At 40.9% G+C, this 20,568-nt stretch overlaps 1 protein-coding gene across 3 annotated transcripts in view; it reads right to left on the minus strand.

Moving 5' to 3' along the window:
- Positions 1-8,365: 8,365 nt before the first annotated feature.
- ABHD18 (abhydrolase domain containing 18) overlaps positions 8,366-20,568 on the minus strand; it is a 33,522-nt gene continuing 21,319 nt past the window's right edge. For 2 of the 3 annotated variants that reach the window (XM_075860463.1, XM_075860464.1), the window contains exons 7-13: positions 16,478-16,503; positions 14,739-14,877; positions 13,497-13,586; positions 13,053-13,154; positions 11,105-11,438; positions 10,236-10,398; positions 8,366-8,849 (exon numbers count right to left, since the gene is read on the minus strand). In XM_075860463.1, coding sequence (XP_075716578.1) covers positions 8,798-8,849; positions 10,236-10,398; positions 11,105-11,438; positions 13,053-13,154; positions 13,497-13,586; positions 14,739-14,877; positions 16,478-16,503 — 906 coding nt within the window. In that variant the 3' untranslated portion in view covers positions 8,366-8,797. The remainder of the gene's footprint in view (positions 8,850-10,235; positions 10,399-11,104; positions 11,439-13,052; positions 13,155-13,496; positions 13,587-14,738; positions 14,878-16,477; positions 16,504-20,568) is intronic. The other variant, XM_075860465.1, reaches the window with a different exon arrangement.

The following is a 20,568-nucleotide window of genomic DNA, read 5'->3' on the forward strand; positions in this document are numbered from 1 at the left end:
TTACGGTAGACAATGACGATCACAAATAAAAGGTCTATTTTAGGGTAAAACCATATCATTACCAGGAAAAAAAAAAAAGCTAAAAATGTAAAAAAAAGCTTTTTTTATTTTTTTTGTTTTACTATTATTTTCAAACTTTAAGCCTAAAAATTCAAAAATAGCAAAAAGGATGTGTATAAAAATGATAAAAAAAAAAAAAAAAGAAACCTGCATAGTCTACGGGAGAAAAAAAAACGAGAAAAATTACGTCGCTAGCCCAACAAAACAAAGTTATACATGTTTAACGAACGCGTGCTAAAAATGGCTACACGGTGTCTGGTCCTGAAGGCTCAAAATAGCCCGGACCTGAATCAGTTAAATAGAAGCATAAATACCGCATTGATTACTTATTGGGTTTAATGTGGCTATAGGTTTTTGTTTTTTTATAGGGAGCTTCGGGGGAAAAAAAAATTGTGGCCCCTTTCATTTCAATGGGTCCATGCACACGACCGTGGTTTCCACAGTCCGTGCATGGCCCAGGAGCCTGGACCGCAAAAAGAACGAACAGGTCTTATTACAGCCGTGTTTTGCGGTCCAGGCTCATAGAAATGAATGCACGCGGCCATGTGCACGGCCCGCGGGTGATACTCCGCGGGCATCCGACCCGAAAATCACAGCTGTGCACATGGCTACTGCCGTGTGCATGAGGCCTTACTAAAAAAAAAAACACATCTGAAAATACGGAGCTGTTTTCAAGGAAAAACAGCTCCTGATTTTCAGCCATTTTTTTTAGCAACTCGTGTTTTTTTGCAGCTGTTTTTGGAGCGGTTTTTCTATAGAGTCAATGAAAACCGGCTCCAAAAATGGCTCAAGAAGTGACATGCACTTATTTTCTGCGGCCTTTATTTTACGCGGCCTTTTTTCAAAACGGCCACATAAAAAAACGCCCCGTCGGAACCAAACGCCGTTTTTCCCAATGAAATCAATGGGCAGATGTTTGGAGGTACTTCGCTTCCTATTTTTCGGCCCGAAAAACGGTCGAAAAGAAGCCATGTGAACATACCCTTACTGCCGTAGATATAGCATACTGTAGTTATTTTTTTTAATACAAATTCATTTCTTAAAACCACATTGGTACAAATGTGTTTTCTTTTCCTGTCGTTTTACAGCGGTTAAAAGTGATTTTTGGACAAAACACAAAATAAACTGAATGTATCAATTTGTTCAAAATATAGTATCGTGTTGCCGTTTCTTTTTCGGCAGCATTTTTAGCTGTGTTGACCATTCGCTGTTTTGCTGCAATGTTTACAAATACACATGTTGAAGATCCGCAGCACCAGCAGGAGCACCAGCAGGAGCACCAGCAGGAGCAGGAGCAGGAGCAGGAGCAGCAGGAGCACCAGCAGGAGCACCAGCAGGCAGGTGCACATAAAGAACACAAGGCAATAAAACAAAGTGTTTTACATCCAGTACTGGAAGGCGATTTTCCATTGAAATAGACCTTGAACTGCTGTTTTTGCCTTGATTTGTAAGGTACTAGGAGGCCTGCTGAAACATCAGAACCAATTCCAACACTTACTGAATATTAGATTCGCAACGTTTGATTCATTGATGCATATTTCCCTTCACAGTACAACTAGTGAGCTATCATAGCCTTATTTGTGGAAAGTGTACAACCCCTTTAAGGCTGGGTTCACACTGAGTTTTTTTGCAGGCAGAAAATCTGGCTCAAAATTCTGTTTGGAATTTTGAGGCAGATTTTGCTCTGCCTGCATGCCGATTTTCGCTGCGTTTTTCACCCGCGGCCGTTGAGCGACGCGGGCAAAAAATGCAGCGGAATACGCTTCTTCTGCCTCCCATTGAGGTCAATAGGAGGTTAGAAGTGTAAACGCCCGAAGATAGGACATGTCCCTTTTTCCCACGAGCCGGGGGGAAAACCGCCTCCGCCTCCCACTGAAATCAATGGGAGGCATTTTCGGACGTTTTTTGGCGCGTTTTCCGCATCAAAAAACTCCATGTGAACTGGCCCTAACCCTCCCGCCAGGGATGAATCTGAAGCGTTATTGGCGTTGCCGTGTGAACATACCCTAACAACCCATTAACGGAACACACCCATACTGCGTTTTCGTAACCCAGTCTCAATGCAAATATGGTCAAACCTCATGTACATTCTTGAGGAAACGCGTACAGGCTCATGCTGAAGCAAATATGTAAGGAAATGTACTGCTTAACCCCTTCCATACACTTACATCATAGCCAGGTGGAGGGATTATGGAGCGGGCTCACGGCTGAGCCTGCTCCTTAGGCCTTATTCACACTAACGTGTTTAACGTCCGTGATATGCGCGTGAAAATCACGCGCATCACACGGACTGTTAGTGAATGGGGCCGTTCAGACAGTCCGTGATTTTCACGCAGCGTATATGTCCGCTGCGTAAAACTCACGACATGTCCTATACTTGGCCGTTTTTCGCGCATCACGCACCCATTAAATTCAATGGGTGCGTGAAAATCGCGCACGGCACATGGAAGCACTTCCGTGTGTCGCGCGTGATTCGCGCAACAGTAGATAAAGAAATGAAGGAAAAAATAAAAGCACTTAATTTATTTTTCTAAACATCAAAATCACGTGTCATAAGCATGGCATATGCGTAAAAATCACGCAGCAAACACTGATGAGACACGGAACTGCAATGCACAAAAAACGCTGCGTTTTTTGCGAGCGCAAAACGCACACGTTCGTGTGAATAAGGCCTTACAACGCAGCTGGCAGTTGTATAATACAGCCAACATTTCACTGTAATGAGTGATCATGCTAGTTTTTAACCCCTTAAATGAGGCGCTCAAGAGTAAAATATATATAGTTTTTTTATGTACAAAAAAAAATTAACAGTAAAAAAGCACTGCACTTTTTTATTAATTTTTTTAAACCAGTTCAGGACCGGGCTATTTTGAGCCTTCAGGACCAGACACCGTTTAGCCATTTTTAGAATGTGCTTTTTTTATTTGTCGTAGACAATGTAGTTTTCTTTTTTTTTATCGTTTTTATCAACATTCTTTTTGCCATTTTAGAATTTTTAGGCTTACAGTTTGAAAATTGTTAAAAAAATAAGCTTTTTAACATTTTAGCTATTTTTTCTGGTAATAACATAGTTTTACCCTAAAATAGAGCTTTTATTTGTGATTGTCCTTGTCTACAGTACATTTTATTAGACTACTTGTCTATTTTAGGGTAATTGGGTCAGGGCTAGCGTTACGATGATTGGCGGGGGAACTTTTTTTTGGGTGGGTATTTTATGTATATTTATTATAAAAAAAAATATTTCACTTTATTTTACTTTTATTACTATGGTCTTTCCCTCAAAAAGGTCAAAAAAAGACCTTTGGGGGAGTTGTTTTTTTTTTTTTCTTCTTTTACACAATGTTTTTCCACTGTAACTGGGGCTGCACAGCAGCCCCTGTTACAGGGGAAATCAGCCCTCTCATAGTGACTATTGTCACTAATAGGGCTGTGCTAGGTCTAGTTGGACCCAGTAGCAGTCTGTCACTAACGGGATCAATAAAGGCAGCAGTGCTGCCACTGCCTCTATTCATATACACAGCGTTCATTGAGCGCTGTGTAGAAGAGATCAGAGTAGAAGCAGCGAAAGCTGCTTCTATCCTCTCCTCAGGGTCCCAGTCAGTCACTGACAGCCGGAGACCCGACATTCAGCTGCCCGATTGTTCGGGCAGCAAGCTAAAACCCGTGCCGTAAATAGTCTATGTGCAGGTTTTAAGGACCTGGTTAAACAAACATAATTGGTATCGCTGCGTCCGTAAAAGTCTGTACTATTACAATATAACATTATTTAACCACTTCCCGACCGCCCACAGTAAATTCACGTCGGCACTTGCTGGGCTCTGTGCAGTGCCGACTTGAATTCACGGTGGGTGTTAAAAGCGCGATCCGGGTGTCTGAGTAGCGCTGACACCCGGATCGCGCTGTTATCACCTGCCTCTGGTCCCGGAGATATGATCGGGACCTGATTAGTTCAGGTCCCGGTCATGTGATCGCAGGGAAAGTGTGTTGTAGCAACGAACTGGAAAGTTTGTTGCTGTAACAAACTGGAAAGTTTGTTGCTACAACAAACTTTCCCGGGGACCGATTGCGGGTGCTGCAGTCGGTTATAAGGCAGAACCGGGGGCCATATAACAGCCCCCGGGTCTGCCATGCACAGCAGCCTATGAGAACCAGCCGGATGCTGGTTCTCATAAGCTTCCTGTCAGTGTGACTCTCAGCGTCACACTGACAGTTTATAATACGTTACACTACCTAGGTAGTGTAATGTATTATAGCAGCCATCAGTGCTGCCAGGCTTCAAGTAAAAAGTAAAAAATAAAGTAATAAAAAAGTTTTATAAAAGTGTAAAAACAAGTTATAAGTTACAAAAACCAAAAATGATTTTTTTCCTATAATAAGTCTTTTATTATAGGAAAAAAATGAAAATGTTAAAAAAAAGTACACATATTTGGTATCACCGCGTTCATAACGACCCAAACTATAAAACTATAATATTATTTTTCCCGCACGGTGAACACCGCAAAAAAAAACTAAAAAAAAAACAATGTCAGAATCACAATTTTTTGGTCACCACCCCTCCCAAAATATAAAATAAAAAGTGATCAAAAAGTCGCATGTACCCCAAAATAGTACCAATAAAAACTACAACCCGTCCCGCAAAAAACAAGCCCTTACACAGCTTTTTTGACAGAAAAATTAAAAATTATGGCTCTCAGAATATGGTGACACAGAAAATAAATGATTTTATCGATAAGTGATTTTATTGCGCAAATGCCACAAAACATAAAAAACCTATATACATATGGTATCGCCGTAATCGTACCGACCTGCAGAATAAAGTAAAATGTCATTTTACAAGCAGATACATTTAAAATGAGAAAAATCATAATTTTTGCAAATTTTCTCAAAATTTTGGTGTTTTTCACAAATAAGCAATGAATTTATTGACCAAATTTTTCCACTAACAAAGTCCAATGTGTCATGAGAAAACAATCTCAGAATCCCTCGGATAGGCAAAAGCATTCCAGAGTTATTACCACATAAATTGACATGTCAGATTTGAGAAAATGGGGCTGGTCATGAAGGTCAAAATGAGCTCGGTCTTGAAAGGGTTAACCCGCACGGAGAACACTGTATAAAAAAAAAAAAATAAATGCAAGAATCTATTTTTGGGTCACTTCATCTCCCACAAAAAAAATGAAATAGAAAAAAGTGATCAAAAACTCACATGTACCCCAAAATGGTACCATTAAAAACTAAAGCTTATTCCACAAAAATAAGCGCTCACATCGCTTAACCCCTTAGTGACCACCAATACGCCTTTTCACGTCGGTCACTAAGGGGCCTTAGGCTAGGCTGACGCCTTTTCACGTTCGCCTAGTCTAAGTCCTGCACGGGTCTCCTGTGCAGGCTGGAGCCGGGGCTCTGCTGTCTGATGACAGCTGAGCTCCTGCTCCAACGCCCGCGATCGACGTTTACTTCGATCGCGGCCGTTTAACCTGTTAAATGCCGCCGTCAATAGCGACCGCGGCATTTAACTTTGTTTACAGAGGGAGTGAGCTCCCTCTGTCACCCATCGGCGGCCCGCGAATGCAATCGCGGGTCTCCGATGGGGTGTCATGGCAGCCGGGGGCTTGATAAAAGCCCCCAGGTCTGCCCTGGACATATGCCTGTTAGAACGCGCTGGAGGCACGTCCTAACAGATTGCCTGTCAGATTTACACTGACAGGTAATAATGCTCTGGTATACGAAGTATACCAGAGCATTATAGCAGCGATCGGAAGATCGCACAGTAAAGTCCCCTAGTGGGACTAATGAAATAAATAATAAATGTGAAATAAAGATTATTAATAAAAATTACAGTAAAATAAATAAAACCATTTTTTTTCTATAAAAAGTGGTTTTATTTAGTAAAAGTGTAAAAAATAAATAAAAAGTACACATATGGTATCGCCGCGACCGTAATGACTCCATTAATAAAGTTAATATGTAATTTAAACCGCAAGGTGAACACCGTAAAAAAAAACGCAAAAAACAATGGCGAAATTGAAATTTTTTTCCATTGCCCCCCAAAAGTCATAATAAAAATGAATCAATAATTCCCATGCACCCCAAAACAGTACCAATCAAAACTACGTCTCGTCCCGCAAAAAACAAGTCGAAAAAATCACTACATTGATGGAAAAATAAAAAAATTACGGCTCTTGGAAAGCGACGATGCAAAAACAAATAATTTTAGTTCAAAAGTGTTTTTATTGTGCAAAAGTCGTAAAACATAAAAAAACTCTACATATGTGGTATCGCCGTAATCGTACCGACCCATAGAATAAAGGTAACATGTTATTTACGCTTCACAGTGAACGGCGTCAATTTAAAAACGCATAGAACAATGGTTACATTTCAGGGTTTTTTTTATAATCCCCCCAAAAAAGTTAATAAAAAAGTTATATGTACCCTAAAATGGTGCTATTAAAAAGTACAACTAATCCCGCAAAAAACAAGTCCTCATATAGCTATGTAGACGAAAAAATAAAAAAGTTATAGCTCTTTGAATGCGACTATAGAAAAACGAATAAAATAGCTTGGTCATTAGGGCCTAAAATGGGCTGGTCACTAAGGGGTTAAAGAGAACCTGTCACCTGCCCATACATGCGCAGCATGTAATAGGCAGGGCTTCACAAACACGGTCTCACTTTACACTTTTTTTCCTATCTTCCTCCGTTATTTACATATCGGTGCCGTTTTATTTGGCGCCCGATAGAAACTCCCCATTGACAGTTCAGGGGCTTATTTACCTAACTAAATGGCAAGGGCACTGTCCAATCAGCTACAGACAGTGTCCCTCCCGTGAGAACACACAAAGACTGGTGGTTCTGCAGAGAGCGCTCTCTCAGTCTGTGTGTGTGTTCATGCGGGAGAGAACACAGCACAAGCCGCCCTGCCACGGTCCGTAGCTGATTGGACAGTGTCAGAGCGAAGACATCCCGCCCCCTTGCCATTTAGTTTGATTGAAACGCCCCATTGATAGTTCAGGGGCTTATTTACATATCGGGCGCCAAATATAACGGCACCGATATGTAAATAACGGAGGAAGATAGGAAAAAAGTGTAAAGTAAGACTGTTTCTGAAGCCCTGCCTATTACATGCTGCACATGTATGGGCAGGTGAAAGGTCCTTCAACCTTGGCATCGGACGGAGAAGATACATCGGCTCCAGGCGTCCGAGAGGGTAATATGCTCGTCTCTAGGGAGTTTACTATGCTTACCTGCACATGTGCACATGGTGATGCTGCTGCAGATTCAACTGTACCCTCTGACGCCTGGAGCCGATGTGTCTTCTCTCGTCCGACGCCAAGGTTGAAGGACCTGTGGGTGACCTCATTGTTCCCACCCAGCTTCTTTCACTGCAGACACACAGCGTGACGTCACCCACAGGTCCTTCAACCTTGGCGTCGGAAGAGAGAAGACACATCGGCTCCAGGCGTCAGAGGGTACAGTTGAATCTGCAGCAGCATCACCATGTGCAGGTAAAGCATAGTAAACTCCCTAGAGACGAGTATATTATTCTCTCAGACGCCTGGAGCCGATGTATCTTCTCTGTCCGACGACAAGGTTGAAGGACCTGTGGGTGACGTCACGCTGTGTGTCTGCAGTGAATGAAGCAGGGTGGGAACGATGAGAAGTGTATGATGCTGATTTGTCAGCGTCATACACTTCTATTCACAACGCCCAGTTGGTAAAACCAGTAAACTCGCCCAGTTGGTAAAAACACAATACACGCCCAGTTGGTAAAAACACGATACACGCCCAGTTGGAAATAAGAGAAAACACGCCCAGTTGTCCATTGAAAAGCTCATTTGCATAAATATAAAATTGCTCATAACTTAGGCAAAAATTATTGTTTTTTTAAAAAAAAACAAAAAACTTTGCTGTTATCTACATTGCAGCGCCGATCACATTCAATAGGAGATAGGGATTTGATAATCTGGTGACAGAGCCTCTTTAACATTAGTCTTTTCTTTATGCCTTTCCTTCCTTTTCGATTCACTTCTGGCTTTGGCTCAAAAACCTGCACCAAAACGGTGTGTATGACCCTGGCCTTAAAAAAAAATATTTGTCATAAGTAACAATCTAAAAAGCTCTAGTATCGCTGGAATAACAATTTAACAGTTTTACAGCAAATAATTTTGCCATTTCTAATGTCTTCAAAAAAACACAAATATTTTGGATTTATTTTATTTCTTTCAAGATTATTCACTGAATTGATCAGTGAAGGAGTGCTGACATAATGCAAGTATATTCTCGATAGCAAATAATTTACCTTTACAAAATATACAATGTAATTTTTACTTCTGAATAGTTAAGTTATATATACCAAATTTATTTATTTTTTAAAAAAGAGAGTATAAAATTTTTAAAAATGATTACAAGACAAACCTGAAAATATTCACACTTAAAAGCGAAGAAATAATTAGTCAGTGAAAAACAGTTTAGCATCAAATACATTTTTGTTGTATCCCTGAAAGAAAGAAAAAGAACACTTCATGGAGAAACGCAAATGAGTTTCAGTGCCAAAGAGCGTACGTTAAATGATCGAGGCAGCTGTAATGATTCCTAAAAACCATCTTCCTTCTTGTCCGACATCTGGAGAATTGACACATTACTGAAGGGTACTGATCTTTTCTTAATCATCATAACCGGCCAGAACGGTTGGCATCATCAGTCTGTAATAGGAGGACGGAATGAATGACCACACAAAATCACATAGGATATTTCTGAAGAAATCGATTAAAGGCATCATAGATCGCTTGCCTGTGGAAAACAAGAAAACATGATATAATCAATACAGGCAACAGAACTTCGTGGCAAGTTGGCATGCAGGGGACAGTAAGAATACAATGCTGCCTGGCATGACAACTATAGGGATAACAAATGTTCTTAACTAGATCAAAAAAAAACTGCTACATGTCCATGTCTAATTCTTGTTCTTATTCCACATCTTGAGAATAAAAGCAAGACAGTAGTGCATTTTGCAGACCATGGTCTTGAAACACAACATAACACAACTGGTTGACACGTCCAAAAGGTATGCCGTTTCTGGGTACGCTGTGACTCGCTCTATTGAGCAAACCCATCTCCGATATACATTTTTTAGTGTGTTTATGGATATCATTTATATGTCTGGCTGCTAGAATTACAATAGCTGGGGCATTGACATCTCCCACGACCAACCTAGATGGAAGTTGTGCTGGATCATGGTAAACGAGAAGCAGCAGCACATACGCTCGATATCCGCTCCATTAGTCGAGCAGTGGGGAGGAACAGGGGTATCGGGACCCCCAGCAATCAGGCAATATCCACCTATCCTGTGTATAGGTGATCATGTCCATTCTGGGAATACCCCCTTTAACATTGGTTATCTCACCCTCTGTACAGAACTTCGAGTAAAGTGTTAACTCAAGGCTTGGCTGGGTTCACATCGGTGTTCTGTTTTCCTGTACCGTCATGGAACCGGGAAAAAAAGGAAGTGCTGGACCAGTCGCATGACGGACACCAATGGCACCCTGACAAACATGGACTTTAAAATGGGTTCTGTTGTGTATCCGTAATGGTGTCTATTGTTTTACCGAAAAAACAAATAGCTTTTTTTTATCTCGCCATTTTGGACTCCTAACATGCAGATGTGAATATGGCCATAGGCATTTTTCATACAAAAGTAATACCGATCTGAGTGCTGTCTGTTTTAACAATAATTCAATGGGGCAATTCACACATTCGCTTTTTTTGCACGGAGCGTGTCCACTGAGAGAAACTCACAGCATGTGCTATTTTGGCCTGTTTTTGCGAACTAGACTCGCCAATTTAAGTTTATGGGTGCATGATTGTTCAGATCAGTTGGTAAAGAAATGCAGAAAAATGCAAACCAGAAAGTGCTTGCAAAAGATAAAAACGGATGACACACGCAAACCACACGGACATTCATATGCCGTCTTCTGCAGATGCAAATCGGACGTGCTCGTCTGAATAAGACCTTACTCTCACTCTACTGTTTTTGCACAAACATGAAAATACAAGATTAACTTGCAAATATTGAATATTACAATGTCAACTCTGAGTAGGATCACCACCTTCTAGAAGTCTAAATAGCACTCCATGTAGAAAATAGAAATATAGATCTATAAACCATTACATCAGTACCTGAAAAGCCCTTGTTTAAAGAGGTAGGCACTGACATGGCCGCCTTCTAAATATCGAATCTCACACCCAGGCCATATCTCTTGGAGGCTGCGTACACCAACCCTTGGGACATAGGCGTCCTCTTTCGCTTGGACAACTATAGTTAAGGTTGGGTCCACTGGAACTGGAATAAAATATATGGTTAGAGATTATTAATGTCAAGTGGTAATACTTCCAGAAGAAAAACACCACAGATCCCTGTCACAAAGCTCTGCGAAATATGCATCAGGGCAGCAGCGATGCCAGATAGGGGGTTCATCCACCTCGGTGGCATATATATATATATATATATTGGAAATGAGAATTGTATATTTTGCTTAAGCGCATACAATTTATTTATAAATGTCTTTGTGTACAGATTTTTGGCCACATGCATGCTACTTTGAGGATAAGGATTAACCCTAAAACTCTATTAGATTACCCACACTGTGTGTAGGTTATTTGCTATACTTATTACATTCACTACTATCCACCACTATGTGCCTAAGGATAGATCTTTCTTCCTACAAGTCTCTATATGTTCTTTTAGGGGGCATTTTTGTATCAACTTTTAAAGGTCTTTTCCAGTCCCTAAAAATTGATGGCCTATCCTCAGGATAGGTTATCAATAGCTGATCGGTAGGGGTCCGATTCCCGGGACCCCGATCGATCAGCTGTTTTGAAGGGGGTGCAGCGCTGCTTATCCGGAGGATAGGCCATACATTTTTAGGGACTGGAAAGCCCCTTCAACACTTCTTTTTGTCTGTGAATAAACTTAACTCACATACAGTAGCGGAAACAGTTTTTTGGGTTCACATCTCACCTATACAGAAATGTATAAAATGTTATACCTGAAAAATTAGCTACATGTGTACATTCATCCATGACTCCTTTCATAAATAACAGTGACTCTTTCTGCAGAGCTTCGCTTCTTTTTGCCTGTTCCATTTTCAGGTGACTGTTTAGGCCACCTGACATTTCTTGCTTAATAGATGTCCCTTTAGGGTCACCTTGAAACATCAGTTTACTGTCATTGTGACTTGATACTTGTATAGGCTCAGCAGATAACGGTTTCCGGGTGCTGTTAAGGCAGAAGATTCTAGCAGCAAGTGTTAAGTGGTTAAGGCTATCAACACTTTTTGGAGAATTTTTTACAAAATCTTGCCCCATCTTGAAAGAATCTGTCTGAAAATAAAGGAAATGATATAAGACATAAACCACAAATGTACCTATTGATGGGTAAACCTTGTTATACTAAAGTTCTAAAATAGTCATTACAGCAGAAATGACACAAGTATCGAGTAATATTATTAAAGGGTTTTTCAAAATGGCCTATGCCAAGTACTGGGATCACACATTCTGTTTTTGTGGCAGTATTTCATGAAGTTTTTTTTGTTTAAAGTTAAAGAGGCTCTGTCACCAGATTTTGCAACCCCTATCTGCTATTGCAGCAGATCGGCGCTGCAATGTAGATTACAGTAACGTTTTTATTTTTCAAAAACGAGCATTTTTGGCCAAGTTATGACCATTTTTGTATTTATGCAAATGAGGCTTGCAAAAGTCCAAGTGGGCGTGTTGAAAAGTAAAAGTCCAACTGGGCGTGTATTATGTGCGTACATCGGGGCGTTTTTACTACTTTTACTAGCTGGGCGTTGTGTATAGAAGTATCATCCACTTCTCTTCAGAACGCCCAGCTTCTGGCAGTGCAGACACAGCCGTGTTCTCCAGAGATCACGCTGTGACGTCACTCACTTCCTGCCCCAGGTCCAGCATCGTGTCGGACGAGCGAGGACACATCGGCACCAGAGGCTACAGTTGATTCTGCAGCAGCATCAGCGTTTGCAGGTAAGTCGATGTAGCTACTTACCTGCAAATGCTGATGCTGCTGCAGAATCAACTGTAGCCTCTGGTGCCGACCCGATGCAGGACCTGTGAGTGACGTCACAGATCTGCACTGCCAGAAGCTGGGCGTTCTAAAGAGAAGTGGATGATACTTCTCGTCAGAACGCCCAGCTAGTAAAAGTAGTAAACACGCCCCGATGTACGCACATAATACACGCCCAGTTGTACTTTTGCAAGCCTCATTTGCATAAATACAAAAATGGTCATAACTTGGCCAAAAATGCTCGTTTTTTAAAAATAAAAACGTTACTGTAATCTACATTGCAGCGCCGATCTGCTGCAATAGCAGATAAGGGTTGCAAAATCTGGTGACAGAGCCTCTTTAAGCACAGGAGTGGAAAAAGAAAGTAAAAGTATAAAAAGGAAACACTTATCTCTCCTCTCTTTTGTATCCACTCCTGAGTTTGGCTAAAATATCTGCATCAAAAACTGCACGTGTGATTCCAGTCTTAGGCCGGATTCACACAAGTGTTGAGCATCTCGGACGTGAAAAACTGCAGTTTTTCACGTCCGAGGTGCATCCGTGCTCTGCGCTGTGGGAAGAGTCATCACGCACCCCTCATAGACTAGTCCTATTTTCTCACGGACCCTTCACACGGTTCGTTGAAACAGCCGCCATGTGAACGGCCCCAATGAATGAAATGCCGTCACACGGACATATAACACGTTTGTGTGAATTAGGCCTTACGGTTTTATGCCTAGTGCAGACCATTGCCGGCGTTCTCTCCTTGAATCCCTGTCTCATGTTCCGCCTCCCCGTAGGTCCTGCACTAGGCATCAGTTTTACCCACGGTCACAAATTGTCTACATTATCCATGGGAACGTCTCTACTATTTTGTACTAGACTTATATGCACAATTTTTACCTTTTCATTGCAAAGAGACATCCTATACCTACCCCACAGTACTCCAGTAGATGCATTATCTCCTCCTCATAGGCAGACTGTGTGCAGTATTGTTTTTCAAGTTCTCTCCAGTTAACAGCTTTACTAAGGACACCCTATAGCAAACAAATAAAATGAAAAACAAAAAAAGCGAATGAGTACAGCTTCTTAAATGTGGAAACAAACCGCTTGTTTGCAAAGCTCCCACACATAATAGAACTAAACCTAGCGTTTTTACAATATTTTATGTAACCTTGATGCTACAATGTAAGCTGCAAGACAAACTTTCAGGAAGTAATGGTCCCGGAGGCTTTAATTGACAATCGCTCTGGCACCATTTGGTGTACCCTGGATGGTGGGCACTTTCCCTTCCCCCACACATGGAGACCTCCCCCAAATGTTATTTATTAAAGGGTGCGAACTGTATTTTTAAACACAAATAAAGGATAGCAGGTTACCGTGGTAAAGACTGCCGAAGCTGTTGACCAAGAAAGGCATGGAATTAATGGAATTGGTTTAGGCCAGTTGGTTACTGCCAAAGAAGCCATCTAAAAACACACAGTAAAAAATAACAATCTTAAAGCAGACTAAAGTCAGAAGTTGTATCAGATCCAACATATTCTATCAACAGTCAGTAAAATCATTAACCCCTTAAGGACGTGGCCTATTTTGGACCAAAGGACGCAGCATTTATTTTTTTGTTCCCATCTTTGCGTTCCAAAAGCTATAACTTGGATTTTTCTTTCCATCAAAGTAGTCACATAAGAGCTTTTTTGCAGCAGCAGCAGCAGCAGCACACGATTTATTCTTTAATGTATAACTTGTATTACTTTTAGGGGAAATAGGAAGAAAAAACAAGCAACAAACAACAACCCGCAATTCCTCCATTTTTGTACGTAGTTCACTGAGTGATATAAATGACATGGTGGCTTTATTCTGTGGGTCATTACAATTATGGCGATGCCTATCATTTTACTTTAGAAAATATTTAGTTTTGTGTCGCAGCATTCAAAGACCTTTAAAAATTTTATTTTTCCGTCGACAGAGCTCTAGGAGGGATTTTTTTTGCAGGAGGAGTTGTAGTTTCATTGGTACTATTTTAGGGTACATACTATTTTTTTTTAACACTTTTCATTCAGTTTTTTTTTTTTAGAAGGCGGGATGTTTTGCCATTGTTTTTTAATCTTTTTTTTTTACAGTGTTCACCGTATGGCATAAATATTGTGTACATTTCATCGTAAGGATCATTGCAGCAATACCAAATAGGAATTTTTATATTCTTTTTAAACTTTTTTCTAAAGGGATTAAATGTCCGGGATCAGAGATCCCCGATACCCGGCTGTTAGAGCGGGGGTATCGGCTGTATATTACAGCTGACACCCGCAAGTGATGGTGCCGAATCAGCCATCACATCGTCGTAATCCATTCCTTTGGAAAGGAGGAGCAATCCAATATAATAAATAGGATCTAATAATTTGACCAATGCATAATAAGTATAGTTCCCAGTAAGGCATATGCTGTACACCGCCAAGCTGGTTTTCAAATTTGTTGCAAAGCACAAAGGATATAAGAACATGCTGTACATAAAAAAAAATAAAAAAAATCTTTAATAAAAAGGTAAACCTAGAGTTTCCTATTACATACATATCAGAATATACAAAGAAAAGAAAATCATGTAGCTGATATGTCTTAAAACTTACATGTCCTCCCATTGAAATGCCAGTAATTCCCAGAGGACCATATCCTTCTCTCTCCAGCCAGTGGAGGAGGGCAGCTGACTCCAGCACAAGAGCACTACCCATTACAAACAAGTCAGAAACATTCTGTAAGCTTGATCTCCTTTGATTGAAGGTGAGAAAACACACAAAGAATAGTAAGAAGTCAGTTTAGAGTAGCATTGGACTAGTACGATATACTGCGTGTTTTAGGAGCTGTGATACTGGGTCATCTTCATGGCACTGACTGAATAGCGGACTGCGTTTGCTGAATGGTGAGAGCCTCCCTTATGTCCCAGAACTGATCATTTCCATAAATGGCTGAAGTATGGGCTTAAGGCCGGGTTCCCACGTAGCATAAACGCTGCATGATTTCCGCGACAGGATTGTGTGCGGAAACTCCGCATCATTTACAGTAGCAGCAAAGTGGATGAGATTTCGTAAATCTAATACACACGTTGTGGGAAAAAGACGCATTAATAAATTGTCCTGCAGTGTGGAATTTAATTCAGCAGAGTGTCAATTTATGCTGCGTTTTTGTTGATTTTCTGTTGCAGGTTTTCCCTATTTAATTCAAGGGGGATGCAAAACCCGCAACAGAAAGCCAAGTGTTGCGACTTTTGTGGCATAATCGCAGCGAGTACGTGGCAAAAATCGCAACTCAGGAAAAAAATAAATCATACTTGCCCTACAACCTTCTTCCTGCAGTCCAGCCAATTACAGGCTGCAGCGTCACATGTCCTGCCACATCATCGTAGGAGGCCGGAGCGGACGTCAAAGGAGGAAGGGGGTAAGTAAGAGCGTTTTTACACACAGCAGAAGTTCCGTCCGAAAAACAATGTTGTGCAATTTTTCGGACGGCAGGTGCTGCGAGTTCCAGTTCGGATACGTGGTGTGATTTTTATGCAGCGTACCCGACCCTTGGGAACCCGACCTAAAGAGAACCTGTTAGGTCCTTTATGCTACACTCGCTGAGCGCAGAATAAAGTAGTGTGAGACACGTTGGTTTCAGCCGTCCGTCACTTTTGTTTGTCTGTGGAGTACTTTATGTGTACTCACACAGTGAACGTTGCAGCGTGATACCGAATGCGGAGGGCCAAGAAGTCTGGCATACGGCGCTTTTGCATATAGGACGAAATTGTAGCTCGGCATCGAGAGTACAAAAAAAATAAAAGTATTCCACAGAAAAACAAGTGACAGACGGCTGAAACCAGCATGTATGACAATACTTTATGCTGCCCTCAGCGACCTGACAGGTTCCCTTTAAGCCGTGTCCCCCTATGTCTAAGCAATGGATTCCTGAATTGTGGACCCCTGTAATGCAACGTTGGGGGAACGGTTTAGTTGGGTCCAAGAGCATCCACCAGATTTAACTTCATATACAATATTAAGGTGTAATAGCGAGAAATAAAATGCATTTAAGGCACCAGAAGATAATTGGGTCTAAAAGATAGACGGACAATGAAGATGATGGTGCTGGGGTAATCCATAGATTTTTAACGTTATGGAAATAATAAAAACAGTTATTAAAAATGACAGAAACTATACTAGGAATAAACTAGAGAACACTTTCAAAAGAAATCACAGGGTAGAGGGGAGGAAAACATGATTTAGGCCAACACAAACAGTGACCTCTTTCTTTTGCCAAATCAAACAGATAAAAAATGGTTACTATATACACAAACGTCAGTATAAGGGAAATGTAAACACTGATTATGACTTACAGTTGGTCCTTTGGTTTTCTGTATCCATTTAAGAAGCCACGTCAAGGAAAAGTGTAAAAATATACATTGTTGCATAGACAGAAAGTAAAGAATTTATTGAGCAGTTAAGCTAGGTTTACGCCATGTTCACAATTGCATTACGGCTTACGTAACGAACAGAAGCCACGACCCATGTCAAAACTGACGGAATTTACAATGGAGGCCCTGAACGCACATGTGAATAGAGCCATACGGCTAGTAATAAAAGTAAAGTTCACCACAAAATATGCTGGAAAGTCACAGGTCATCTCTAAACTTTAAGGATTTCCACCCAATAAATAAAATTAACCATATATTATAAAAAAAATCAGAAGTTAGAGCATTCACCAAAATCAGGTAATTCGGTTTCGTTACTTTTACTGAAAGACAAATTAGCATTTTGTTCTAGTCAGTTGCAGCAACCTATTGTGCAAAACAGACAACAGAAAGCGCAGCCATATTGTAACTTTTAGATTTCAGCAACTAGTGAGAAATTGTACGTTGAATCAATAACAAAGTGGCAGCTTACAATCAGTTCCTTAGAAGCTCTACCAATACGGCTACTCTGCCTGATTTCACTTTCCCAAAAATGTACAGAGAAACTAAAAAGAAAAATATGAAACAAACATATATACTAAGCTTTGGCTACAGCTCTAACTTCATATTTACGAATACGGTGTATGGCAAATTTTTTTCAACTTAGATTAACCTCTTAACGCCGAAGGACGGATATATCCGTCCTCAGCAGCTGCTAGTTCGCGCAGGAGGACGGATATATCCGTCCTGTGATGGCGAAGGTACTGTCACTGTACCCACGCGATCAGCGGCAGGAGCACGGCTGTTCTACACAGCCTGGCTCCTGCTGCAACTGCCGGATTCGAAGCGCGCTCCGATTCCGGCAGTTTAACCCGTTAAATGCCGCTGTCAATAGTGACAGCGACATGTAATGTGTTTGACAGAGGGAGGGAGCTCCCTCTGTCCCCCCATCGACGCCCCCGCAAAGAAATCGCGGGTCGCCGTCGGGTTTCCATGGCAGCAGGGGTCTAACAAAGACCCCCAGGTCTGCCTTCAGCATCTGCCTGTTAGGCGATGTCGGAGGCATGACCTAACAGGTTGCCTGTCAGTTTTACACTGACAGGAAATAATGCTTTGGTATACTAAGTATACCAAAGCATTATATATGCGATCAGCATATCGCATAGTGAAGTCCCCTGGTGGGACAAAAAAAAAAAATGTCAATCAGTTAAATAAAGTTGATGAAAAAAAAAAAAAAATAATAACTCCAGTGAAAATCAAATAAAATTACTTTTTGGGCACAAAAAGTGGTTTTATTTAGTAAAAGTGTCAAAACAAAATCACACATACACATATATGGTATCCCCGCGATCGTAACAACTTGACCAATAAAATGAACACATTAATTAAACTGCCGGATGAACGGCGTCCAAAAAAAACAACGGCAAAATTCGCTCTTTTCTCCCATTCCCCCCCATAAAAAATAAAATAAAAGTTAATCTATAAGTCCTATGTACCCCAAAATAGTACTAATGAAAACTACACCTTGTCCCGCAAAAATCAAGCCCACATACGGCCACATTGACGGAAAAATAAAAACGTTACGGCTCTTGGAATGCGGCGATGCAAAAACAAGTAATTTTTTTCTAAAAGACTTTTTATTGTGCAAACGTAGGAAAACATATAAAACCTTTACATATTTGGTATCCCCGTAATCACGCCGACCCATAGAATAAAGTGAACATGTTATTTACGCTGCATAGTAAACGGTGTAAATTTATAACGTGAAAATCAATGCTGGAATAGATGCTTATTTTCAATACTCTCCGAAAATAAAGTTAATAAAAGTTAATCAATATATTATAAGCATCTAAAAATGGTACAATTACAAAATACAACTCGTCCCGCAAAAAACAAGCCGTTATACGGCTATGTCGACGTAATAAAAAAAAAGTTACGACTCTTGGAATGCGACCGTGAAAAAACAAAAAATAATGCTTGGTCATTAACGTGCAAAATGGTCCGGTCATTAAGGGGTTAAAATCTTTTTTAACCTACAGTACCTGGGGACAACAATTGTGATACACAGTATGCGAGTCTATTTTTTCCCTCCCCACTCTTTTGACATAGATCCTCTTGACAAGTCGTAAATAGTGATGGTTGCGGCCAGCCTGGAGACCTCGATAAAGGCACCTTAAAGAGGCTCTGTCACCAGATTTTGCAACCCCTATCTGCTATTGCAGCAGATCGGCGCTGCAATGTAGATTACAGTAAAGTTTTTATTTTTTTAAAACGAGCATTTTTGGCCAAGTTATGACCATTTTTGTATTTATGCAAATGAGGCTTGCAAAAGTACAACTGGGCGTGTTGAAAAGTAAAAGTACAACTGGGCGTGTATTATGTGCGTACATCGGGGCGTGTTTACTACTTTTACTAGCTGGGCGTTGTGCATAGAAGTATCATCCACTTCTCTTCACAACGCCCAGCTTCTGGCAGTGCAGACACAGCCGTGTTCTCGAGAGATCACGCTGTGACGTCACTCACAGGTCCTGCATCGTGTCGGACGAGCGAGGACACATCGGCACCAGAGGCTACAGATGATTCTGCAGCAGCATCGGCGTTTGCAGGTAAGTCGATGTAGCTACTTACCTGCAAACGCTGATGCTGCTGCAGAATCAACTGTAGCCTCTGGTGCCGATGTGTCCGACACGATGCAGGACCTGCGAGTGACGTCACAGATCTGCACTGCCAGAAGCTGGGCGTTGTGAAGAGAAGTGGATGATACTTCTCATCAGAACGCCCAGCTAGTAAAAGTAGTAAACACGCCCCGATGTACGCACATAATACACGCCCACTTGGACTTTTACTTTTCAACACGCCCAGTTGTACTTTTGCAAGCCTCATTTGCATAAATACAAAAATGGTCATAACTTGGCCAAAAATGCTCGTTTTTTAAAAATAAAAACGTTACTGTAATCTACATTGCAGCGCCTATCTGCTGCAATAGCAGATAGGGGTTGCAAAATCTGGTGACAGAGCCTCTTTAAACCAATGGCATCTACAAGATGCACGTAAGGGGTTAGGCTGGTCGCAGATGTAAAGATTTGGCCATGAAATAACCAGCAATCCAATTTTTTTGTTTTAAATTTGAATACTCTAAAGGGAAGGCGCCAACACAAATTGATTTTTTCCACAATACAAAAGGATATTTCTTAATCTTTTGTATCGCGTAAAATAGAATGTATCTGCATTGGCCCACATAAGTAGATTGTAGAATTTACCACTAATGGCCATGAAAAATTTGAAGTGTGAATGACAAGCGTTCCGGCCACTGGGACTGATTTCCATCAGTCGGAAGCGATCACTTTTAGTACCAATTATTTCTTCTTCTTATCAAAAGTTATGTCTAGTCATTCATGACAGTTCTGCTCTATTATTATTTGGCCATTGTGTGATGCAATTAACAGTATTTCTTATGCTCACTCCCAGGTCTCCCATGACATAGATGCCCTGTATTGTCATGACCAGGTCAAGCTGAAGCGGTGCCCTAGTAAAAGGCAGCTGGGGAACTAAAGAACAGCCCCTTTCAAGGGCCAAATAGCGCTCCATAAGACTAAGGCTATACACAGACTTTGTAAATGAAGACATTTCTATATAGTAATTACAAAACCTTAAACAAATTTCACGTTATTTTCATATTATTCTATGGAGGGAAAAGGTAGTAACCACTCCTTAACAACGCAACATTTTTTTCCCCCGTTTTTTTCATCACTGCGTTTTGAGATCAATAGCTTTTGTATTTTCTGTCGACGAAGCTGCGTCAGGGCTTGTTTTTTGTGGGATGAGTTGATAATTTCATTGGTTCAGTTTTGGGGTGGGGAAGACTTTCTGGGAGGAGGAATGAACAAAAAACAGCAATTCTTTATATTATTTTTTTTAAAGCGTTCACCGTGCGGGTTAAGTCACGTGATGATTTCATAGTTTGGGTCGTTACAGATGAAGCGATACCAATTATGTGTACTTTAACTGGTTTATGAATGCATAAAGGAAATCAGAGC

Source organism: Rhinoderma darwinii, chromosome 1, assembly GCF_050947455.1.
Source record: "Rhinoderma darwinii isolate aRhiDar2 chromosome 1, aRhiDar2.hap1, whole genome shotgun sequence".
Classification (NCBI taxonomy): domain Eukaryota; kingdom Metazoa; phylum Chordata; class Amphibia; order Anura; family Rhinodermatidae; genus Rhinoderma; species Rhinoderma darwinii.